Genomic DNA, 23,791 nt, shown 5'->3' with positions numbered 1-23,791 from the left:
GGGAATATATAAATCCCAAATGGGGCAATAAAAATGATCTAAGCAGTTTAGGGTTTGTGGTTATTTTTAAATAGAGATAGTAAATTTAGCCAGAGCCTGTTGCAGCTAAAAACAATGAGTAATTAAAATGAGTAAGCTGTCCATACTTTTCAGGTATTAATTCTTTCTAAGACAGGTGTAGCTTTTCAATCTCTCCCCCCCCCCCATCACTTTGGCAGCTGGATTAAAATGAACTGGTTTCAAACCAGCAATAATAATAACTTATATTATGAAAATTGGAGATATTTAACTATTTGTTCAAGCTGTATTTAAATAGGGTGTAGCTTTTTTTATCATCTAGAGCAGGGGTGTCAAACTCACGGCCTGTGGGCTGGATGCAGCCCGTGGGGTGCTTAGATTTGGCCTGTGGGGCCAGCCTGGAAACACTGAAGGACTGGCTCCGCAGTGCCTCTGCAAGCAAAAACCGATTGGGGGGTGGTGGCAACATGTACCCCCCACCCCGTTTTTGGCTGTAATGGCCTGCAGCCCTCTGCCAGCAAAAAAAGCTCTGGGGGCTGTGCCCACCCTGCCCACAACCTCCAAGGTCAGACACAACCCTAATGTGGCGCTCAATGAAATCAAGTTTGACATCCCTGATCTAGAGGATTGATAAGACTCAATTTTGAAAAATTGGTGCAGCAAAACGTGTAGATACTAGAAATATTATAGCAGCAAAGTCTGTGTTGGCACATACTTTTCCTATTAAGATGTGCAAAAAAGAAATCTCGAGTTTGAATCTTTAGATTGCACTAGTTTGCAAAAAGGCAGTCTTAGCTTATCTGAGTACCAGCGTATCTCAAAATTTGACCTTTTTTCTAGGAGTGAATATTTGTTAAGACATAATTGTGCTTTTTTGGTTTTGTAACTTTCCCAGTTATACACATTTCCAACCATATTTTTGTACAGCCATTGGCAGTAATCAGTAATTTCATATTACTACTGGTAGACCCATTGAAGTTGTGATTGAAGTCTTGCAAACTATTTTAACAAGTGAAATAAAGTTTCTCATTTCTAAATTTTTCCTTCCAAAGTTGACTTCTGTTGTAGATTGTTTGCAGGTGTTTCAACTATAAAGAGTAGGATTTAAGACTGGGCTACTAAATGGATATACTTTTTTTTCAAAATAAAATGTTATTCTGGTGTTTGAAAACTGGGAAGAATTGGTAGCAAAAGTTAAGTCTTGAAGATAACCTACAAAATGATTAGCAAATAGGTATGCCTTTTACTAACAGATAGTCATCTGGATAAGAAAAGACAAGAGTATAATCTACTCCCTTATATACAATATCAATGTGAACAGTTTGTCTTATGTATATACCTAATATTTTCTAGATGGCAGCTTGCTTTTATATCTATGCATATTTGGGGAAGGGAAATGTGTTAAATGTATTCTTTTGACAAAGAATAATTGCTCAAAAATGAGCTTTGAAACTCTGCACCTGTGTATAATTTTTTAGCAATAAAGCAGCATGAGCTGAGAATGCACTAAAATGTCTGTGTCATTTTTTTCTAGAAACAGTTAAATGTACAAAATTCTCTTGTACCATTTCACTTTGCCCTCAGTATAAAAGGGAATGCGTTTATGTTAAAGAATCATTGAGTTGTATATTTTAAAACTTGGTCAGATGTTTTTGTGTGTATTCTCTGAACAAGTACAGAAATGTTATTCCTAGTGTGTATACTAACCTGAAGTAAAGACTGATGAATATCAAAAGCATGAACAGTACAGAGTGCTTGCTGTTCACAAGAGACAAGCTTCTGGATGTTCACGAAAGAAATGGCCAAGAGTTTGTTGCCAAAAATTGGATATCTAAAAATACTTATGTAAAGTACTTGTTGGAATTCTTGCATGTAATCATTACAATTAATCAGAGCTCCTATATTCTTGTTCATTGGAAAGTGAAACTTGTTCAGTTTCTACTTCCAAACTAGGCAGCAAGAAGTAATTACCTCAGGGTGTTCTGCAGAAAAACTATAAGCATTTGTTTCTACTGACTAAATTGATTCTGATCAGTTTGACTAAAAAAACATTTTTTTATATTTTATGGATATAAATCCTATGCATACTTGCTGGAAAAAAAATACTACATCCACTGCCGTCTATATTTCAATCTGGAAAGTACAATAACCTGGGAAAGAGTGTTCTGCCTGTAAGCCTTCTGACAAAGGGAAAACATAACAAACACATTACAATGCACATTAGCGATTTCATAATGGTTTCCCCATAATTAAAAAGTGTTATTTCCTCAAAACATTGTTACTTTTGGTAGTTTGGCAATAATTTAAAATGTTTCTGGTAAAATGTTAATCTAGTATTTAAAATATTTCATCTTCTGACCAATTTTATTGTTACTGAACACAATTTATAGCTGAGTCCTGAGAACATATTTTTCTCAAATGTAAACAAAACCAAGATAACCTCTAAAGGAATGCACAAAGTAAATGTTTATTTCTTTCAGCTAGACTATCTAGTTTCCAATATATTCACAATGCAATCTTAGAGCAGTTATGCAATGTTTAAAGGCTTTTGTTAGAGTATATAGAAATATTTGCATGTAGGAGTTAAATGATTTGGGATAGCTGTTCAGGCTCAAACATTATATGCCCTTGAGCGTGCTAGGAAAGGATTTTTTATCACCTATTTGTCAGTCTAAAGCCATATTAATTTACATTTTCAGTTACAAACACAAATTATTATAAAACAATTAGTTGAGGTAGGCAACTCTAAAAAGTTAACTGTTCAGCTTTCTATTTGTGTATCCATATGGTCTTCCTTTACAGAAGGAGTCTTCCTTCTCATATATAATCCTCTGTTGATTGAATTCTTCTAGTTTCTTAATTAGCAATTCCATGCGCATATGAACTTGTACAAGACTTCGTTTTAACTACAAAGAAGTGTAAAAAGAATGTAGTACAGAATATCAAGCAAATTGACTTTTTACAAATACTTTAAAAATGACCAATGTTATGTTGTAACTTTAAAATATTCATATAAGCAGTACTGCAGAAATGGAATTCTTTCTTTTAATACCTTCAGTATTCAACTGCATAATATAGTAATAAGAGAATTTTAGTGTTAATTTGTTTAATTGAACAGCTTCAGTTTAATTTTTTAAACTGAAGCATAGCTGAGCAACATCTGAGGAATGCAATTCAGTCACCCACTTTTGTAGGGTCACTCACTGAAGTAATGTTACTGAAAGGGTGTTGGTCCTACCTGATACACCCATTTTATGATGGGGACGAGTGACTCCAGCCATGGGTAGTACTCTGTCCTTGTAGCTCTATGGACCGGGTTGATTGTAGAGATTATAGAGTCGCCCCCTCTGCTGAGTCTCCCAGTTTCAACGACATCCTGCGATGTCACAGGATACCATGCCAATATCGCACCTGTAATGACACCCACGGACGTCCCCCTTGACCAGACCCCAGGTTCAGGGTGGGGCTGGAGTCACTCGTCCCCATCATAAAATGGGTGTATCAGGTAGGACCAACACCCTTTTTCCTGCTGGGGACTCGTGACTCCAGCCATAGGACTTACCAAAGCTGACAGCCCTCAAGGGTGGGCCATCTTCTGGTCCTCTCCAGTGGGCGTCTCCAACTTGTTGTAGTACCTGATGACTAGTGCAGCTTCCATACAGGCGGAAGCACCGAGACTATAATGATGGCTGACAATCGATGGAGTTGACCATGTTGCTGCCCTGCCGATCTCCATGGCCGCACATCTGTTTGAATGAGCCATAACTGCCCTGTGATGTGGTAATGTCTATGCCTCGTGGGCCCGGGCAATCGTGGTATGTATCAATCTGTCCACCTCAGTGGCACTAAGTTGTAGTCCCCATGTAGGTGGTACATATGAGACAAAGAAGTCGCCCTGCAACTAATGTCCGGGTTGTCTGAATATGGTCTGAAAGACCCCATCGAACCTCTGTCCTGAGGCCTGTTCTAGTTTAACACCCCGTGGCCTGAATGTAATACACTGTGTCGCCTCAACATGCAGCCAACCCCGCTATCCTCCTGGCCCATGTAAAGGCCCCTGGAAGTGTATGTACCTGAAACAATTCGCCGTCTAACCCTCCATGAATTCAACGGCTCTCTGGTAAGGTCCTGCAATCCTTCTGAAGAGTCCATATGGAATAATGGTGGACTACCGCCTGCCTCCCTAGTGGCCCACTGTGAAGAAGGCCTCACCTCTGGAGCCTGAGATATTGAAGTTCTGTTTCCCCACTAAACTGACATAATGGCTGTCCTCTGCCAACGCCTGGCAGCAGGGATAGCCCTTTCTCCAACCCTGCCTGTAATAACTTCCCGAATTGCAGTACCTTAATCTGGTCAGCCTGCTCCTCTGGGCCGCGCTCCATACACTGAAGTACATCAGGTAGGGTCCTGGATCCTTCTCCTGGACAGACCTCTGGCTGCTTGTAAGCATTCTATTGCTGCTGAGGAGAAGTTCCGTCCTTCCAGCAGGCTCCCCTCAACCGCCCAGCAGTCCACTGTATCCCTGGATAAGAATCTATCCTTGACTAAGTGTGACCCTGTTGATGGTATTTTCTCTGTCTGTGCGCTGAGCAAACTCACCAGATCCACGGTCTACCGATGTCTGGACCAGTATGGAGCAATAACACTCACTGCTCTGTGCTGTAACATCCTGCCCCGCCTCTGTGACCACATTGTGGGGGGGAGAAGTCCTACCAGAGATCTTGTGGCCTCTGGCCACGAAGGGCACCAACTCTCTCCACTCCATGGTCCGGAACCTGTGGAAACTGGAGCTGATGGATGAGTGACAGCCGTCTGACCTCTTTGCCCTCTCCTTGGGCCAAGCTGCAGCAGGTGCCACTCTGAGTTGTCTATGGGTGCCCTGCCTAGCCAATCTATTGTGACATAGTCTGTCCCTATTATATGCTCCGCCTGAGGGAACAAGAATGCGCTCTGCCCTGTGACCAGAATTGTCTCCACCTCAGACTACCTTATCTACCCCTCATCTACCTCCTCTACCCCTGGTCTATTGATATGGGCCTAGACCTGGTATGGTCTATCATAAGCAACACCTGTTGGTGTTTGAGGGGAAGTCTGGACTGCCTAAGCGCCCATCCGGCTGCCTTCCAGTACTACCCCTTCATGCTTCTCTGTACCTCTGATCGGGCCAGACCTTCTGGCTACTGATTCAGACCCTGAGATTCTAATACGAGACTGGCGTCAATGGTCCCTGTTTTCCACTCCTGGTTACCATAGACAGCCCCTGGCTCTCTGTCTGAACATCCACTAGCGGAAGGACGATCTAACAGTCCTGGAGTCCTTCCTGACTCTGGAGGTGGCTATCCCTGACCTCCGAACATTTCCAAGAACCACTGTAGGGGCCTGACATGAACCTGGTCCAGGTGCCACCCTGTGCATGCTATCAACCTGCCTAACAGGGTTGAATCTGTGTTATGACACCTTTCTGACTGGTGTCCTATGAACGATCAGGTCCCTGATATCCTTCAGTCTCTCTGATATGGGGATACCTGACAAGTGAATGTGTCCTCCTTGCCTCCAGCTGTCTATCACCCTCCTATTTTCCATCTCTGCTTCCCTGGACCTGGATCGCACCAGGATATCTTCCAGGTAAGCCGGAAGGTGAATAGACCTGCTCTGTAGAAACGCCCCCAGTGTCGCTAAGATCTTTGTGAAGACCCCGGGAGTTGATGCCTGACCAAAAGAAGGGCTCGATACTGTGGGAGCTGCCTGTCGTAACAGACTCTCGGATACCCTCGATAATCTCAATGTATCTGAAGCAGATATGCTTCCCTCAGATCGATAGATGTCAAGAGTCCCCCCTGCCGTACGATCTGTAGAATTGAGCGGAGTGTATCCTGACCTTCCACTGCCTGAATTAAACCCTTTGGTTCAGAAGGTCGCCGTCCCCCCGAGGTTTTCTCCAGACCAACAACCCTGATAATTCATCTCCCTTCTGATTGAGGGACGGTCTCCACTGCTCCAGTAGCAGCCAATGCTGAAGAGCGGTGCCCCTGAACTGTCACTTTGTTGCATCTCGAGACCTCTACCGCACCAGAAACTGCAGAGGTACTCTGGGAGGTTCAAGGGAGAGCCCTGACAAAAGGTCTCCCTTACCCCAGTGCCCAAGGTTGTGGCCTCATGTAGGTTTGCGCAGCGGCCTGGTTGACCCCCAATGATAGCGTAGTCCACAGTTCGACGAAGGAGCAACTGTCCCCTTCTTGGAATGACTCTTGGATTGAGCGCCATATCTATTCCAGTCCTTGAGCCTTGGTCCTGTCAGGGAATCTGACCTGCCTGTTCCGACTGACCTTGGAACTGGTTCTCTGGTATCCAGCTGCCTGATCCCCTGTAAAAAATGATAGGTCTAGAAGGCCAAAGCACCCGTGCCTCCTTCTGGCTTCCTATTGCTGGCAATATCTCTTTCTATCCTTGAGCTCTCCAATGCTGCTGTTACCACACTCTCTGGAAACTGGTGGACCCTGCTGTCCTTTGTTGGTACCTAACCTTGTGGCCACTTGAGCCACAGTATCAAGGCTCTGGCGAAAAGAGAAGCTGCCATTGCAGCTCTGTCCCCCCGGCCCCACCTGGTGAGCCTGTCAAGAGGCCATTCCAACTTAGTTATCTGGCGTCAGCACTTCTTCTGGTTCAGGCAATGTTGTTGCTGACAATGATAAGGCTAACACCAGTTCCTCCAGATCCGGACCTTGAGTAGCTCTGCCAAGGTTGGCGATGGATAAAAAATTGTCATTCAAAAGATGCCAGATGTGATAAGTGCCCGGAGAGACCCACTGCTTTTGGATAACCTTCAAACCAAATGCGGAGCAGGAATGACCTCCGCCTCTCTGGCCGGCCTTGAGGACCGGACTGATCCAGAACCTGCCAAGCTGCTCTGTTATTCAGTTGCGAAGGGCACCCTGTTTAAAGGATGGCTTTTGTCCAGTAGACATCGCGTGACCATGGAGCCACAACAACCCATAACCGGGCTGATCATACAGAACCTTTTCCTCATCTGATGACTCTGATCCCACTTTCCCTCTCCATAGAGAGGAATCCTTGGACCTGACCTTGTCGCTAACGAGTCAGAATTGACTCTACCTCAAGCCAAACCTTCAGTCATATTTTAGGACTCCATTGAGGACTACCTCAAGGTGGTCTTGGTTGTGATTAGAGAGAGTCTGGAGCCGAGGGAGACCACTGTACCTCAGATTGTCGGGTGTGAATCCCTCCTTGTGAAGTGGGGCCATAGATGTCAGATGGGCTTGCTGGTCGCGTACCTGGCTCCTTGCTACGTGACAGCTGCCCTGCCCGAGCTCCTGGAGGTGCTTGCTGGGGTGGCAGTTGAAACCCCCAGACTTTTAGTCATGGGGGACTTTAACTTGCCTTCTTCCGGCTCGTCATCGACAGCAGCTCGGGAGTTCACGGCTTCCATGACGGCCTTGGACCTGACGCAAGTAGTTGATGGCCCTACCCACACTGGGGGTGGTACACTCGATTTGATTTTTGTCTCTGGTCAGTGGTTGAGAGATCTGGACTTAAAGGAAATAGTCATCGAACCTTTGTCATGGTCAGATCACTCTCTCCTTCGGCTAGACTTTCTGACCGCCACCCAACACCGCAGGGAGACGGAGCCGATGCGTTGGTTCCGTCCCAGGCGCCTGATGGACCCGGAGAGGTTCCGGACGGAGCTTGGGCCATTCCCTGAGGGTCTGGCTCACGGCACGGCTGAGGAACTTGTTGCGGCCTGGGAACGGGCCGCGCGGGGCCTTAGATCGTGTCGTGCCTTTGCGGCCTCTGACCCGGCGCGGGTCCCAACCGGCTCCTTGGTTCTCCGAGGAGCTGAGGGGATGAAGCGCGGAGAAGGCGCCTAGAGAGTTCCTGGAGGTCTAGCCGTTCAGAGGCTGATCGGACACTAGTGAAGTCCTATACAAGGACTTACCTAGTGGCATTGAGGGAAGCGAGGCGTTGCTCGCCTCCTCCCTCATTGCGCCGGCAGATAACCGCCCAGCCGCCCTGTTCCGGGTGACTCGTTCCCTTCTTCACCAGGGGCGGGATGACCCGCTGCAGGGGCGTGCTGAGGAGTTTAACGTTATCTATATGATAAAATCGTTCAGCTTGGGACGGGTTGGACCAAGATTGCGGTGACTCAGGTGAGGCGTCCGAGGGTGGTCTTGGTGACATTGTCTGGGATGAGTTTGACCCTGTGGCTCCGAGGACATGGACAGGTTGTTGGGTAGACTGAATGCCACCACGTGTTTACTGGACCCGTGCCCTCCTGGCTGGTGCTGGCCACTCAGGAGGTGACACGAGGCTGGCTCAGGCGATTCGATCGCTTCTTTGGTGGAGGTGTCTTTCCGGCCGCCTTGAAAGAGGCGGTGGTGAGACCCTCCTTAAGAAGCCTTCCTGGACCCGGCTGTTTTAGGTAATTATCGTCCGGTCTCCAACCCGCCGCGGCGAAGGTTGTAGAGAGTATGGTGGCATATCAGTTTCCCTGCACCTGGATGAAACCGTCTATCTAGACCCGTTCCAGTCCGGTTTCCGGCCGGTTACAACACAGAGCGGCTTTGGTCGCGTTGGTGGATGATCTCTGGAGGGCCAGGGATAGGGGTTATCCCTCTGCCCTGGTCCTATTAGACCTCTCAGCGGCTTTCGATACCATCGACCATGGTATCCTGCTGCGCCGGCTGGAGGGATTGGGAGTGGGAGGCACCGTTTATCGGTGGTTCTCCTCCTATCTCTCCGACCGTCGCAGTCGGTGTTGACAGGGGCAGAGGTCGGCCCGAGGCGCCTCACTTGTGGGGTGCCGCAGGGTCGATCCTCTCGCCTTCTGTTTAACATCTACATGAAGCCGCTGGGTGAGATCATCAGTGGTTTCGCGTGAGGTATCAGCTGTATGCGGATGACACCCAGCTGTACCTTTCCACGCGGACCACCCCAACGGTTATCAAGTGCTGTCCCGGTGTCTGGAGGCCGACGGGTCTGGATGGGGAGAAACAGGCTCAAGCTCAATCCTCCAAGACAGAGTGGCTGTGGATGCGGCATCCCGGTACAGTCAGCTAAATCGCGGCTGACCATCGGTGGCGAGTCATTGGCCCCGATGGAGGTGCGCAACTTAGCGTCCTCCTGGACGAACGGCTGTCTTTGGAAGATCATTTGACGGCCGTCTCCAGGAGAGCGTTTACCAGGTTCGCCTGGTGCGCCAGTTGCGCCTTTCTGGACCGAGATGCCCTGTGCACAGTCACCCACGCACTCGTGACGTCTCGCCTGGATTACTGCAATGCTCTCTACATGGGGCTCCCTTGAAGGGCATCCGGAGGCTGCAGTTAGTCAGAATGCGGCTGCGCTGGTGATAGAGGAGCCCTCGTGGCTCCCGTGATAACACCCATCCTCGCAGACTGCACTGGCTACCTGTGGCCTTCCGGTGCGCTTCAAGGTTTTGGTGACCACCTTTAAAGCACTCCATGGCATAGGGCGGGTTATCTACGGACCGCCTACTGCTACCGAATACCTCTCACCGACCGTGCGCTCTCACAGAGAGGGACTCCTCAGGGTGCCGTCAGCGAGGCAATGTTGCCTGGCGACGCCCAGGAAGGGCCTTCTCTGTGGGGCTCCCACCCTCTGGAATGAACTGCCCCAGGACTTCGTCAGCTTCCGGACCTTGGACCTTCCGCATGAGCTTAAAACATACCTATTTAACTGCGCAGGACTGAGTTAGATTTTAGTTTGTGGGTTTTAACTTGGGTTTTAATTTTTTATATTTTTAATTATTAGGCTTTTGAATAAGTTTTTTAATTGTTTTTAGATTGTATTTATTGCTTTTAAATGCCTGTAAACCGCCCTGAGTCCTTTGGGAGATAGGGCGGTATATAAATATAAACAATAAATAAATAAATAAATAAATAAATAAATACCTGTAGTGGTAGCTTTCCTGTTAAAGAGTTCAGCCAGTGTACCGCTGAGCCCTGTATATGAAGTCTAAGGAGTTCCTATATATGAGCCATATATATGACGAACTAAGAAGAATTTTCCTGACAGTTAGAACAATCAATAATTGGAACAACTTGCTGCAGAAGTTGTGAACGCTCCAACACTGGGATCCTTAAGACAATGTAGGATAGCCATTTTTCTGAAATGGTGTAGGGCTTCCTGCCTGGGCAGGGGTATGGACTGGAAGACCTCCAAAGTCCCAACCAACTCTGTTATTATTTTATGTTAATTCATGCTATGTAGCTGACTATCAGCCCCAATTCTCTCGGTCCAGCCTCAGAATCCTGTGCTGGACTGTTAGTGACCTGTCTGTCCCTGTGGTTGCCACCTCCCTGAATCAGGAGGACCTGATAGCCCCTGGTGTGGCCTGGAATGGCACATCTCTTCTCTGGACCTCCCAGGAAAAGATGACAAAACTCTTGATTGGTATTCTACCTCTGCAGGGGCAGGCAAGAAGGAATAATCCACAGGCCACTCTATGTGTTGGTTCCTCTGAACCGTAAAATGCTTTCATTTTACTGTTACCTTGAGACTCCTGGTCAGTTTCTTTCCAAGGCATTCTGCAGCTGTCCTTCTGTATCTTCTATGCCTATGAGGGATGTTGGTCGCCAGAACCTTGTGAATGTGAGGTTCTGCAAAGGCATAATTCCTGCATATCTGATAGGATTTCTGTGTGACTGCGAAACCGCCAGTCAACTTCCAGTAAGTTTGTGCTGGTCTCACCATTCAGCTTGACTCTCCTGCAAGCTGAAACCAGCTGCTATTGGAGTCAATGGTGTGCCAAAAAACCGTCCCAAGTACATAGGACTGGAATCAGTAGATAGGCACCTTGCAGCAGATATGCCATAATATCTGGAATCACATTGGATGAATACTGGCTGTAACAGCCTGACCCGGCTGTGTCTTGGCCTAAGGAGCATACCATAATCCAACCTAAGCTCCTCTGATGGCTGAAGGGCCGAAACCGGACCCCCCAAAAACAGCCTGTTCTCTCCCAAAATGGCCGCCGAAACCAGCTGCCCCCCAATTGGCTCCCAAAAATGGTGCGAAATTCTAACGCCCGAGCCAGCCTTTGGTGCCTTACAGAATCCACCCTCTCTTGAGCCTCTCAGGAGAGCGGTGGCCTTAAACAGTCTGGGTTTTAAAAAGAAGTCCTCAGCTCCCAGACTGCAGGGACTGAAGTTCCGTTTTAAAAATCTCCACCGGAGTTGATACCAACTCAGCGCCGCAGTCTTACCACGCGGCACTTTTTTGGCGCTCTCTCAGCGAAGTAGATTAAAGGAGGACCCTCTGGATGTCCTCTGGGGTCCCCTAGTTCAAACGCACATTTTTAAGGCAAGCGGCCGAACCGCCGCAAAAAGGCTCTTTGCAGTGTTCGCGTGCGCCCTAATGGCCGCCGCTTCAAACCGCTGCCCAGCTGATTTACCCAGCACGATCAGGAGAATAGGGGAGAAGAGAAGGAAAAAAAAAATGGCACCAAGGAAAGGGAGAGAGACACAATCAAACATAAGAAGCAAAAGGAAAAGAAAAATAAAGGAAATCAAACCTCTAACTTCAGCAAAAAAACTCTTTTGCTGAAGAGCAACCCTTTCTTTTTCCAAACAAGCTCTGGACCGAGTTGAAACTGGGAGACTCAGCAGAGGGGGCGTCTCTACAATCAACCCGGTCCATAGAGCTACAAGTACAGAGTACTACCCATGGCTAGAGTCACAAGTCCCCAGCAGGAAAAAAGGCATGATTGTCCTGTCGAAGTATTAACCCAGTGGGAAAGGAAGTTCTTCATTCTTATTTCCACCCTTAATCCATTGGAACCAGTCTTTAATTTGGGGATGTGGGGGTGGGGAGACAATAAACTCTGCCACCATTTGGTAAAAAATTTTCATAACACTTCAACTGATAGAACATAAATGGGCCTTTATGTTTTTCCCAATCCTGAACTAACATTATGATTCATATTATAGTTATAGAAGAATCTTTAATTTACATAGTGGACATTGCATGGAAAAGTAAACAGTTATATATTAGAATTTGCCATGAAGTCACAATTAGATACGTAAGCCTGGTCTGTTTCAACATGTTCCATGCCATTTGCGATCCACTGTAGCACAATCTTTTCCCACCCTATTCTTTTTGGGGTGTGTGTGTCTTAATGCTGACATATCTACACATGGAACAATTTTTGATCTATTATTGCTTGTGGCAAAACCCAAAAAAACTAAATAGAGGACAGAGTATCTTGTATGTTTTCTACTATAATCTTTTTTCATTCCTTATAGTATAAATATAAATCATATAAATACAAATAAATTCCAATTTGTACAGATATAGATTTAAAAAAATTAAAGCCAGAAAACACTTACTTTTTCTACATGTTCCTTTATGGTCACAACAGGACAGATTACTTCTGAAGCTTCTACTGTAGCGGTAGTTTGTAGCAAGTAACTAGAACCAATGTTAAAAATATTTTAATATTGACTTATTAAAAAGAAAATGAAGAGTTTACAGTGCTTAACTCAGGGAATTCCCCCCCCCCCCACACACACACACAATATTAGACTTCAGGAAAGTGCTATCCATTAATCCCTGAGCCGGAAGAGAAATACATTGGCATAATATTTTCTGACTGCTGAGCCATCTGTCACAATAAGGAGCTGGCAACTGAAGTGGTCCTGTTTTAAGAATAAGGTAAAGGTAAAGGTTCCCCTCGCACATACGTGCTAGTCGTTGCCGACTCTAGGGGGCGGTGCTCATCTCCGTTTCAAAGCCGAAGAGCCAGCGCTGTCCGAAGACATCTCCATAGTCATGTGGCCGGCATGACTCAACGCCAAAGGTGCACGGAACGCTGTTACCTTCCCACCAAAGGTGGTCCCTATTTTTTCTATTTGCATTTTTACATGCTTTCGAAAATGCTAGGTTGGCAGAAGCTGGGACAAGTAACGGGAGCTCACCCCGTTACACGGCAGCAGTAGGGATTCGAACCGCCGAGCTGCCGACCTTTCGATTGACAAGCTCAACCTCCTAGCCCCTGAGCCACCACGTCCCTTTTAAGAATAGTGTTTAAGAATAGTGTTTGGTAAATTCTCCAAGTTTTTACTGCCCCTTCTAACAAAAACCCACCGCTATCAAAGAAATCAGCAGCTGCCATCCTTAAAATGTGGAGAAGGGTTAGGTGACCATAGGGAATTCTTGAAATGGTACATTCAGTTATCTGATTAACAAGCTGCAGGTACTTAGGTGCTCTGAGTTTGTGACCTGTTAATGCAGACTAATTAATCCTGAATGCAAATCTAGTGCATTTTTTGAGAGCACTTAGCTAACAGGTTGCAGACATGAAGTAGGGACACAAGGTAAAGTAGAAAAGAGTACCGTAATTGACAAAGGAGCTCTATCTTTACTACCACTATAGAGAAATGGAAAGGCCGGCAACAAGTCCAATTGTGAATGGTGGCACATGGAAATACCCTATGAAGCCATAAAGCCAAAATGGCATTGCCCTAATTCAAAGTAATAAAAGCAAAAGTGCAATCACATGAACCCCATTAATAAAAGACAAAAATGATGTAAGGCAGGGGTGTCAAACTCAAAGCCCGCGGGCCAGATGTGGCCACAGGGTAAGGGGTGAAATGTAAAATTTGTTACTACCGGCTCTGTGGGCATGGCTTGGTGGTGGTGGGGGTAATGTGGGTGGGTGTGGCCAACTTTTTTTTTTTACTTTTTACTTTTAAAACCATTTTTTTTACAACCTCTTCGGCTGAAGAAGCTGTAGAAAAAATGCTTCTAAAGGGTTCTGGCGATCCCAGCTGAGCCGCACGATCATCAGAGGCTTTTTTTTTTAGTTTTAAAAGCGTTTTTTTCAGCCAAAGAAAAAAATGCTTTTAAAAGTAAAAAAAAAAAAACTCTGATGATCGCACGGCTCAGCTGGGCATGTGGGGGGGGGGGCACAGGAATTTTTGCTACCGGTTCTACGAACCACCCACTGCCATTGCTACCAGATCAGGCGATCTGGTCCCAATCAGGAGCATTTCACCCCTGCACAAGGTGCTTAAATCTGGCCCGCAGAGCTGGCCTGGAAATATCAAAGGATCAGCCCATTTTTGGCCTACATAGCCTCCTGCAGCACTCTCCCGGCCGAAAATGGGCCGCACAGAGGCTCTGGACGGCCCACACGCGGCCCGTTTTTGGCCTCCACAGCACTCTGCTTACCTGGAAATATCAAAGGAATGGCCAGCGGTGCCTCTGCTGGCCAAAATGAGTGCTTGTGGTGCCCCACACAGCCTATTTTCAGCCTGCTGCAGCACTCTGCCAGCCAAAAATGGGCCGTGTGGAGGCCCCCCAAGGGCCATTTTTGGCCTCCCTGGCCTCAAGTAGCACTCTGCCGGCCAAAAATGGGCCACACATTTTCAGCCTCCACAGCCTTCAGCAGCATGACCCATTTTCGACCAGCAGAGTGCTGCAGGAGGCAAAAAATGGACCCTGTGGGGGCCGCGCAGGATCTTTCCATGGCCCAATTTTGGAGGAGGATTGGACTGGATTACAATTATGTGGCCTCAAGTAAGTGCCTGATCCGGATAGAAAACAAGCAACATCCTATGTTAATACTACAGTTTAATACCAGATTTTACATACTGTAGGTGTCAGGGTTCCCGACCAATCATGAGCCTCAAGCCAAGCTTCAAAAGAAATCCAGTAACTTATTAGGAGCTTCATGTGGGTACGAACCAAGTGAAGCCAACTCTGACCTCACTTAATTTGCACCTTGGCTGACCCTGTTTCCCCCTCCCCCCAAGGTGTGTCATCAGTCACATAGGCGGCTCAGTGGCTGAGACACTGAGCTTGTCGATCAGAAAGGTCGGCAGTTCGAATCCCTAGTACAGGTCTCCTGTGTGAGCAGGGGGTTGGACTAGATGACTTCCAAGGTCCCTTCCAATTCTGTTTCTGTTATATACTCCCCAACAAAGCAATTACACTGGTTGTAGAAGTCATTCCCTCAGGCCACTGTGGGCCCCCCTGGAGATGACCTTGACGCTGCTGGAATGTGCTTTGTTTTGACTGAAATGCAAGTTCCTCAATGCAGCTGTGAAGCTCGGTTTTCCCATCCCCCTATCTAGGGCAACTCGAGAGCAGGTCAGGAATGCTTCGCAAGTTGACAGTAGGTCCATTTAATCTGCAATCAATCTATAATTGACAGCCATTTCTATTTACTATCCTGGAAATTTTATCATGCTGTTTTATCATGTTATTTATCTACTGTATTTTTATTATTAGCTGAATAATAAAAATACAATAGTAGAAATAGCCTTTCTGCCTTGAAAACCAATTTACTATTAAATAATGAGGTATAAATTTAGAAATAAAACGTTTAGTGGAGTATGAATAATAAGTAACAAATGTTTGCCAGTAATATCTGGTAGAAGAGATAGGATAATGGTTAAAGAACTGTGGAAAGAAAGAAAAGGAAAAAAATGTATCTTGAGCCTGTGGTCAAACACCCACCATAGCCATGCCCACCCCTGCCCATGCCCACCCCTGGCCACACACTACCACAACTCCAGCTTTCCGAAGTCAAACACAACCCTAATGTGACCCTCAATGAAATCAAGTTTGACACACGTGATGTAAGGTATCCATGATGGTTTAAACTATACAGTACAGGACTAGAACTTTAAGAGAATGCTACTTCTATTTCTAGACAAATGTCTAGCACTGCAGGGTGCTGCCTGTTGTGCCTCGTCCGCTTTCCCCGCAGCCGGGGCCTTCTTATCTGCTTCCGAACACTGAGGAATGTCCTAGCATGCCTCCCAGACCCAGCCCTGGCTCCATGCCCAGACAGGCTGAGGAAGAAGAAGCGCCTCCAGCCCCCAGCCCTGGCTCCATGCCCAGGCAAACGGAGCAACTAGACCCCTCCCCCTCCCCCACAGCATGTGAGCCTGAGGAAGGTCAATTACCAACAGCTGCAGACTGGAGTGACCCTCGCTTCAGGAGAATTGATAAGCGGCGTTAACAGAAGGAAGGGAGGGGCAGGCCGGGATAAGTGCTGAGTCATGTAGCCACACCCCATGGCCTATATAAAGGATCTGCTTTCTGGCATTCTCTGAGTCAGGCAAAGTCTACCTTATCTTGCTGAAATCACTTTCTGGTCTCCTGCCTGCCTTGAGAACTTTGCTAGGACTTTGGCAGAGCTGCAGAGGCATGCCTGCTTCGGATTTCCCTGACCCGGCCGTCAGCGGAGGAGTGGGACACGACACTGCCTCTGTCTTTCCTGCAGCTATATGGCCAGAGCAGAAGTATATTCATAGCTGATTAAAGTAACCCAGTTCTATTCATATTAGCAACCATATTGTCAATGAAGTATGCTAGATAAGATCTATTGGAAAATCTGAATCTGGTGCAAAATATAACTTTAAAATTTGAACAGCTAAAGACAACTCTTATATAAGTCTGTTTTGGGTTGGATATGAAATGAGGACAACTTTCTAAGCACATGACATCAAAAAATTATTACCAGCTAGGGATAAACTCTTGGTGAGATAAACATTGAAATTTTTTTTTGTACAATATAACTAAATATTTTGATATAACAGCCAAAGACTGCATATACAAGATACTAACAGCCAAAACAAGCAAGACCTTGGCCTTTTTGAAATACATTAGGTCTTAAGCATTCTAGATGCCTTTTATTAAAGTTTTCAATTCTGTATCTGAACTTGACCATATTTATATCAGTCAGTAGATTACCCTTTATATTAATACATATATACCAACATAATTTGAATACCAATATGCATTTGAAGAACACTAACCATGTGATCTTGTCCTTAAAAAGGCAAAAGAGGCTTCGCAGGTAAGCCAGTGACTTTGAACTATAGAGGATAAAGCCAATGTCTAGTTGACAGGACTGACAATGCAATGTGTTGTAGGTGCTGGAAAAAAAAACATGAAATCAGTTAAACATTCTAGATTATGTTCCATACATCTTTACAGTCTGTGTATCTTTATACACACACACACACACACACACAATGAAAATATATATGAAAATATATCAATATCAATACATGAACAGTGAGGCATCTCTGGGTATCATTCATTTAAATACAAGTAGTAATGATAGTATTATTATTTGTTATTTAGATGATACTTATATAATTATGTTATTATACGTATTTGTGATAAAATATAGGCCTTCATTATTTAGTTGTTCAACATTTTAGTTTCCCATTCCAATGACAATAACAATATCATTAAAACATAGTGTCACCATCTTTCAACATCTAATCTTTATATCTAGCTATTACTTTTAGTATATTATATAAAAATACGCATACTATTCTCCCTATTTCTTGTTTCTGCCTGTTCTAGCTCCTAATAAAGCTAATCTTGTTACATAACATTTCCTCTATCCATCATCTCTTGCCCGTTTTAATATTTCAATTCTTGTTCGTTTTTTAACTTGCCTCCCAAATTCCTCCCTTGAGTCTTCATCTCTATCTCTATCTTTCCTGGTTAGCTTAAGTATTTCTTCCATCTCTACTATCTTTTACTGCGAAGCCTCCAGAGGATCTGCCCAAATCTCTATTTTCTTTTCAAAGATATCTTTATTTATCCAATATCATTTTTTGGTCTTTTAGCATGTATTGTCCCTGAATTGCTTTGTAAGTTTTTATTGCCTTCTCTTTCTTATCTTGTTTTATTTGTTGATTTGTCCATTTTATCTTTTCCCCTCGTCTCTTTATTATCTCCTCTTTTTCCTGGGCTTTTTGATCATTAGTCATTATCCCTTGTGGAGCACTTTCTAATTTCCCATTTATGTTATTCATTAAATCCATTATCTCCCTGTGATTCCTTGTCAAGATATAAATGCTTTGAAACTTCGACATCATTTCTTTTTGAAACCCACTTATTTCTTCCTGCTGAAACATCTTCCTTTAAAAAGTCCCAGTATAGCTTAATAGTCTGTCAGTGGTCTATCACTGCCCCAGAATCTCAATTATCTTTGATCTCAAAAAGTTGACCTGAAAACCATTTACTAAGTCCAGACATTTCTCCTCAGGGAATACAGTAATATAGTTCTTTATGTTCCATAGTTAGTCAGTTTAGCTCTTTTTAGGTAATCCAGGAATGTCTCCTAAAGTCTACTCTATAAGTTCAATCATAACTCCTGATTTGAAAGTCACTTTAATTAGATGTCTTCCGTATTTTCACCATTAAAACTCTAGTAGTCTTGGAGCAGATAAGTATAGAGCAACAGATACCACAGCAATCCTCCAGGTGTTATTTCCACTTTCTCCTCTATTTTATCAGTATTTTTCCCAGGGTTGTAAGAGTATACTGTCTATTTCATTTACCAATAGGTGGCACTTTCAGCTTAATTTCAACATTGCACAAATTCTAACAGGTTCTGTTTGTATTCATTCAAACAGATAATCAAAATTCTGACAAGTAATTCCAGATTTTAAAATGCCTTATTGCCAGTAAAAATGAGAGATCTAATCTTTTAAAGGTTTTGCTCTCTCTTCTTAAAATCTTCTCATTTGGGTCTGTAATTTTTCTCTATGTAGTTGTTTGCCTCTTAAACAAACTTTTCAGAGTCTCTTTTCCAGAGTTACTGTATTTTTCTGAGTATAAGATGCACCTTTCCCCCCCTATTGAGGGAGAGTGAAAATTTGGGTGTGTCTTATACACCCAATGTAGCCCCACCCAGCCTCTGAAACAGAGGTTTCAGAGGCTGAAAAAAGCCTCTGAAACCTCTGTTTGAGAGGCTAAAAAAAAAGCAAGGCATAGAGCTCACAACCAATGAACCTGTTGCTAAAGTTCACCTCTGGGAACAGCTGATTGGGGGTATTCCGGGAGGCTGATCCACCCCAATCAGTTTTTTTCTTATTTTCCTCCCCAAAAACTAAGGTGTGTCTTATACTCCAGTGCATCTTATAGTCCAAAAAATATGGTAATTTTCTTTGGGGTGGGTTTTAGGTAAAAAAAGTCACCTCACCAGTTCTAGTCACTGTTCATCCACAACACTCCAGCACATTCTTTGTTTCTTTGCCTACCCTGGCTTCACAGCTGCCACTCCACTTTATTGTTGGCTGAGAGGGAATTAGCCTTGGGTCAAGCAGGACAGCCGCCATTCTCCTTGACCTACAGGGCACCCCTCCACTCTTTGTCACCCCTGCAGGGTGACTTTAGCCCCTTATTGGGCCCTCCAATGAGGGGATTCAGTGTGATATCGCAGAGCCCTGCTGTTTGCATCCGATAGCGCCAGGATGTTAACCGGAAGTCCTACAATCTGTGTATCTTGAGCCTCATGAGTAATTAGCTCTTGGTTCTGCACTTGTAAAAGAATTTGCAATCATAGAACATCAATCAGTAATACTTTTATTCTTTCGGGACTTTTGTATTTTTATTTTACTCTCTTGTTTTTTACAGCTGATATACCCTGTTTCCCCCAAAATAAGACATCCCCTGATAATAAGCCCAATCGGGCTTTTGAGCACATGGCAATAAGGCCAAGTGCTTATTTCAGGGTTCAAAAAAATATAAGACAGGGTCTTATTTTGGGGAAATACGGTATATACATATTGGGCTTTTCCTGCCAAATCCATGAGTATGGGTTGAGGTCCATAAGTACATTCCAGGCACTGACCAAGACCTCTATTGAACTGCCCATCACGTTATTGGTGAAAAACCAATTTCCATGAGGACCCCAACAGAAATAGTAAACAGTTCAAGAATCATAAACATAGTCTAAACTTAGATAACTTTAGAACAGTAAGCCTGTTTATAAGGAGCTGACACTTGGCAAGTGCTTCAGAAAGCAGTGATGCAGGCCACTGTCTCCTGCAGCTATACTGACCATGGAGGGCACATCTCAACACCAGAGCAGAGGGAGAATGTCCATAGCTGATTAATGTAAACCAGATTATCCCCTATTTGTTTGATTTATTTATTTATAAAATTTATCAGTCGCCTACCTATCTTACCTCAAGATAATTTTGAACGACTTATAATCATAAAAAAACAAACTATATAAACTAAAAACATAAGTTAATATAAAATTCAGAATACCACAATCCAATTAAAAGATGGGGGTTGGATCTGTTGTTAATCGATCAACCACCTCCACAGTGATACCCACAGGGGTCCAAGTTAAATGGCAGAGAAAGGTTTTTAGGTTCTTTCGGAAGATCAGGAGGGTCGGGGCCCACCTCGCACCAGGGGCAAGATGTTCCACAGGGCAGGTGAAAGGGCAAAGAAGGCCATTTTCCTGGATCCCTCCCACGGAAATAATCAGGCTGACAGGGGTCCATAGCATGCCTCTTCTGCTGGCACGGATGGGACAGGTGAATCCCTTTGAGATGAGACAGTCCCTCAAGTAACCTGGACCCATGCCATGAAGGGCTTACAGATGATTACCAACACCTTGAATTACACATGGAAGCAGACTGACAGCCAATGTAGCTCATGGAGCAGTGGTATTACATTAAGAATATTAAGTATGCTAGGTAAGATCTATGGCAAAATTTGTGTCTGAAGATGTAAAATATGGCTTTAACAGTGGAATAGATGAAGACAATGTTCATATATGGCCATTTTTGGTTGGATATGAGACAATTCCATGAAGACATGATATCAAAAAATGGTTACCAGGTAAGGATGAACTCTGAAGGAGATGAGCATTCAAAAAACTAAGAATGTTAGCAATCACACTGTCAATGAAATGTGATACATAAGATCTATGGCAAAAACTCCATATGAAAAATCAGATAGAGCATTTGAAATTTAAGTATGTTATTTTAAATATGATAAAGGTAGAAAATTTCTAGAGTAAAGGCAAAAATGCTTTCCTTCTCTTAGCATATTTGGATTAGGATTTTTTGGTAAAAAAAATCTGCATGTGTTTTAAGGTTACATTGTTGTCTTACAGGCATTCAAAACACTTAACTAAATCACAAGTAAACATTGGAAAGGTTTTCAAAAAGATACTCACCAACCAATGAGGTCTCCTTCAACACAGACTATCAAGTTGTCTTCCACAACAACATCTTTTGTGACCTCTGCAGAAAATAAAAGCAGCACTGGAATATCAGCAATACAAACTTTTTTTTTTTGTCTTAGTGGTTTCCCACAAGTGGAGAATTCACTTTTTGGGATCATTTTTGTAACAAGAATTGACCAACTTTATGTCTTCATATTAGCAATAAAAAGGTTCTCAAAACTATTACTTTTTAGTTTAGGCAACAATACTTTTTGATTTTGCAAAAAAGAAAACAAAACCCCATCAAACAAAACAGCCCACAATCTTTCTAGACTCTTGGGTTGCAAGAAGAGACAGCTATTGGTAGATGACACACATACACCACCTGACTTTTGGATGTCGTACACTGTCCCTATGCAACATGCAACATGTTCATACGGGTGTAATATAATATGATGTTATATACATATCTATATGGGAATGTGTGCTAGTTATTACTTATTTGGGTTTAGGGATTTCTTTTTCTTTTATTTATTGAGATATATTCTGTGTTTCGGGGGCGGGGGGGCTGCACCAAGGGAGGCTCATTCAATCTCATGGTACACGTGTTGTGCATTTGATTTGATTTGATTTATTCCTGAATAAACTTTCCCTTCCAAATGTATTGTATTTATCTCTCAATAAAAAATAAAGTGACAGTAACCACATTCAAGAAAAGAACCAATCTGCAATTCCTATTGTGCTCTAAACAAACTAGCCTGCTCTTATTTATTACAGTAATTTATATGCTACTTGTACATCAGACACATAGGTGCTTGGGCCTTCCGGTGCCAAGATTTTTCTACATCTGGTCCTAGATGAGGTAGCATTGCCTCAAGACTGACTTGGGAATCAATCCGAGGGGCTCTTCTTGTATTCTTGGCTTCTCCTAGAAGAGCAGGTGATAGCCGTGATTAAAAGGGCCTTTGCACACCTTCAGGTTGTGCAATAAATTATGCTCATTCATGTTCTCATGACCTCCCTTTGAATTATTGCAGTACACTCTATACGGAGCTGCCCCTAAATAACATTAAAAAACTTCAGCTGGTACAGGATGCAGCTGCACAAGTTGTAAATAATGTCAGCTATTTGGTACTTATAACATTATTGCTTTATGAGCTGCATTAGTTGCCAGTGGGTGTCTGGATACTATTCAAGGCGATAGAATGGCGGTGAATGGCGCAGGCTGGTAAGGCCTGTTATTAAGAACAGCCTGTTATTAAGAACACAAAGCCTGCAATTACTGCAGGTTCGAGCCCGGCCCAAGGTTGACTCAGCCTTCCATCCTTTATAAGGTAGGTAAAATGAGGACCCAGATTGTTGGGGGGGCAATAAGTTGACTTTGTAAAAAAATATACAAATAGAATGAGACTATTGCCTTATACACTGTAAGCCGCCCTGAGTCTTCGGAGAAGGGCGGGGTATAAATGTAAACAAAAAAAAAAAAAAAGAATCATACAGCTAGAAGGGACTTCAGAGGTCTTCTAGTCCAACCTAGAAGTCCAGCCAAGGCAGGAGTCCTTATATGGGGGTGTATGTTATTTTAATATTTGGGCAAATTTAAATCAGTTTTTTAAGGGATGTTTTAATTATTGTGTATATCTGTATTTTATCTGCCTGTTCACCGCCCTGAGTCCTTCGGGAGAAGGGCGGTATACAAATTAAAATATTCATTCATATTCATTCATTCATACCATCCCAGACAGATGGTTCTCCAATCTTTTCTTGAAAACCTCCAGTAATGAGGCACCCGTAGTTCCGGGAAGCAAGCTGTTGCATTGATTAATCATTCTCACTGTCAGGAAATTCCTTATTTCTAAGTAGGATCTCCCTGACAAGCTTCCACCTACTGCTTCTTGTCCTGCCCTCAGGTGCTATGAAGAATAAATTGGCCCCCTCCTCTGTGACAGCCCTTCAAGTATAGACTGCTGCAAGGTTTCTTTTTAATTATTTCAAGGCTCAGCCATAAATGACGCTTATCCAAATTCTACAGGGAGAAAAGTGACGAATTATGCTAATGCTAATTAGTTAGAGGAAAACGCGTCTAAATCAAGTACGATGTTTTGCTCTTACACGCACGCACACACCCCCTCCACTTTCTGGAGACAAATGGCCACGGACGGTTTCACACTTAACAAGCACAACGCCTGTATGTCCTAGCCAGCGAGAGCCCCATAAGCATCCTTGATGCAGATTGACTCGCATTTTTCTACTGCCTTACTAACTAACTTTCGGTGCCCCTCGAAACTTCGCCGATTCGCACCTCCTGGGACTTCGACTTTAGTATGTTCATTCTGCGTGGCAAAACACCCGATCAACTCACTGAAACAAACAAAAAGGCGGAGTTTCTCCTCGTGCGCGCACAAGTGGAGCGAGTCTCCTAATACGACCCGGCAGCGCCGGCACTGATAGATCACGCAGTCCTCTAGCCTGAGTCGCCGAGCGCCCAGGACTCGCTCTCCGGGGCTCTCCCGCTTCGTTGAGCTTCGTTGGGCTTGGCAACCGGACCGCGTCCCGGGTTCTGCCCGCTCTACCGTGATTGTGCCGCCCACCTGGGGCTCCTCAAACAAAAGCCGCAGTTTTTTCCGTATGGACATCACAGCCTCCCGCCAAAGATTCAAACTTGGCTCCCGTCTTCCTACGACGCCGATTTGCACCCCTTTGAGCTCGTGTCCGGGTGGTTAGTAAGGACCACCACCCCCTTCTCTCTCCCCGCTCATTGGAGAAGACGCCTGTTCGTCTTTCGCTTTTACCTAATCG

At 44.3% G+C, this 23,791-nt stretch overlaps 1 protein-coding gene across 2 annotated transcripts; it reads right to left on the bottom strand.

Annotated features, from left to right (window-relative positions):
- Positions 1 to 1,682: 1,682 nt before the first annotated feature.
- OIP5 (Opa interacting protein 5) lies at positions 1,683 to 23,773 on the bottom strand. 2 transcript variants are annotated; one of them, XM_058162060.1, is made up of 5 exons: positions 23,295 to 23,773; positions 21,005 to 21,071; positions 16,821 to 16,940; positions 12,381 to 12,462; positions 1,683 to 2,924 (listed from the first exon to the last, which is right to left on the bottom strand). In XM_058162060.1, exons 1-5 carry the CDS (start codon positions 23,626 to 23,628, stop codon positions 2,772 to 2,774), a joined length of 756 nt encoding a protein of 251 aa, XP_058018043.1. In that variant the 5' UTR covers positions 23,629 to 23,773; the 3' UTR covers positions 1,683 to 2,771. The 2 variants fall into 2 exon arrangements, with proteins under 2 accessions (XP_058018043.1, XP_058018044.1); XM_058162061.1 differs by having other exon boundaries at positions 23,355 to 23,768.
- Positions 23,774 to 23,791: the final 18 nt, after the last annotated feature.

The sequence above is a fragment of the Ahaetulla prasina genome, chromosome 1 (genome assembly GCF_028640845.1).
Source record: "Ahaetulla prasina isolate Xishuangbanna chromosome 1, ASM2864084v1, whole genome shotgun sequence".
Taxonomy (NCBI): Eukaryota; Metazoa; Chordata; class Lepidosauria; order Squamata; family Colubridae; genus Ahaetulla; species Ahaetulla prasina.
Note: the sequence above shows the minus strand (reverse complement) of the source record. Positions and strands in the feature narration are given on the sequence as shown.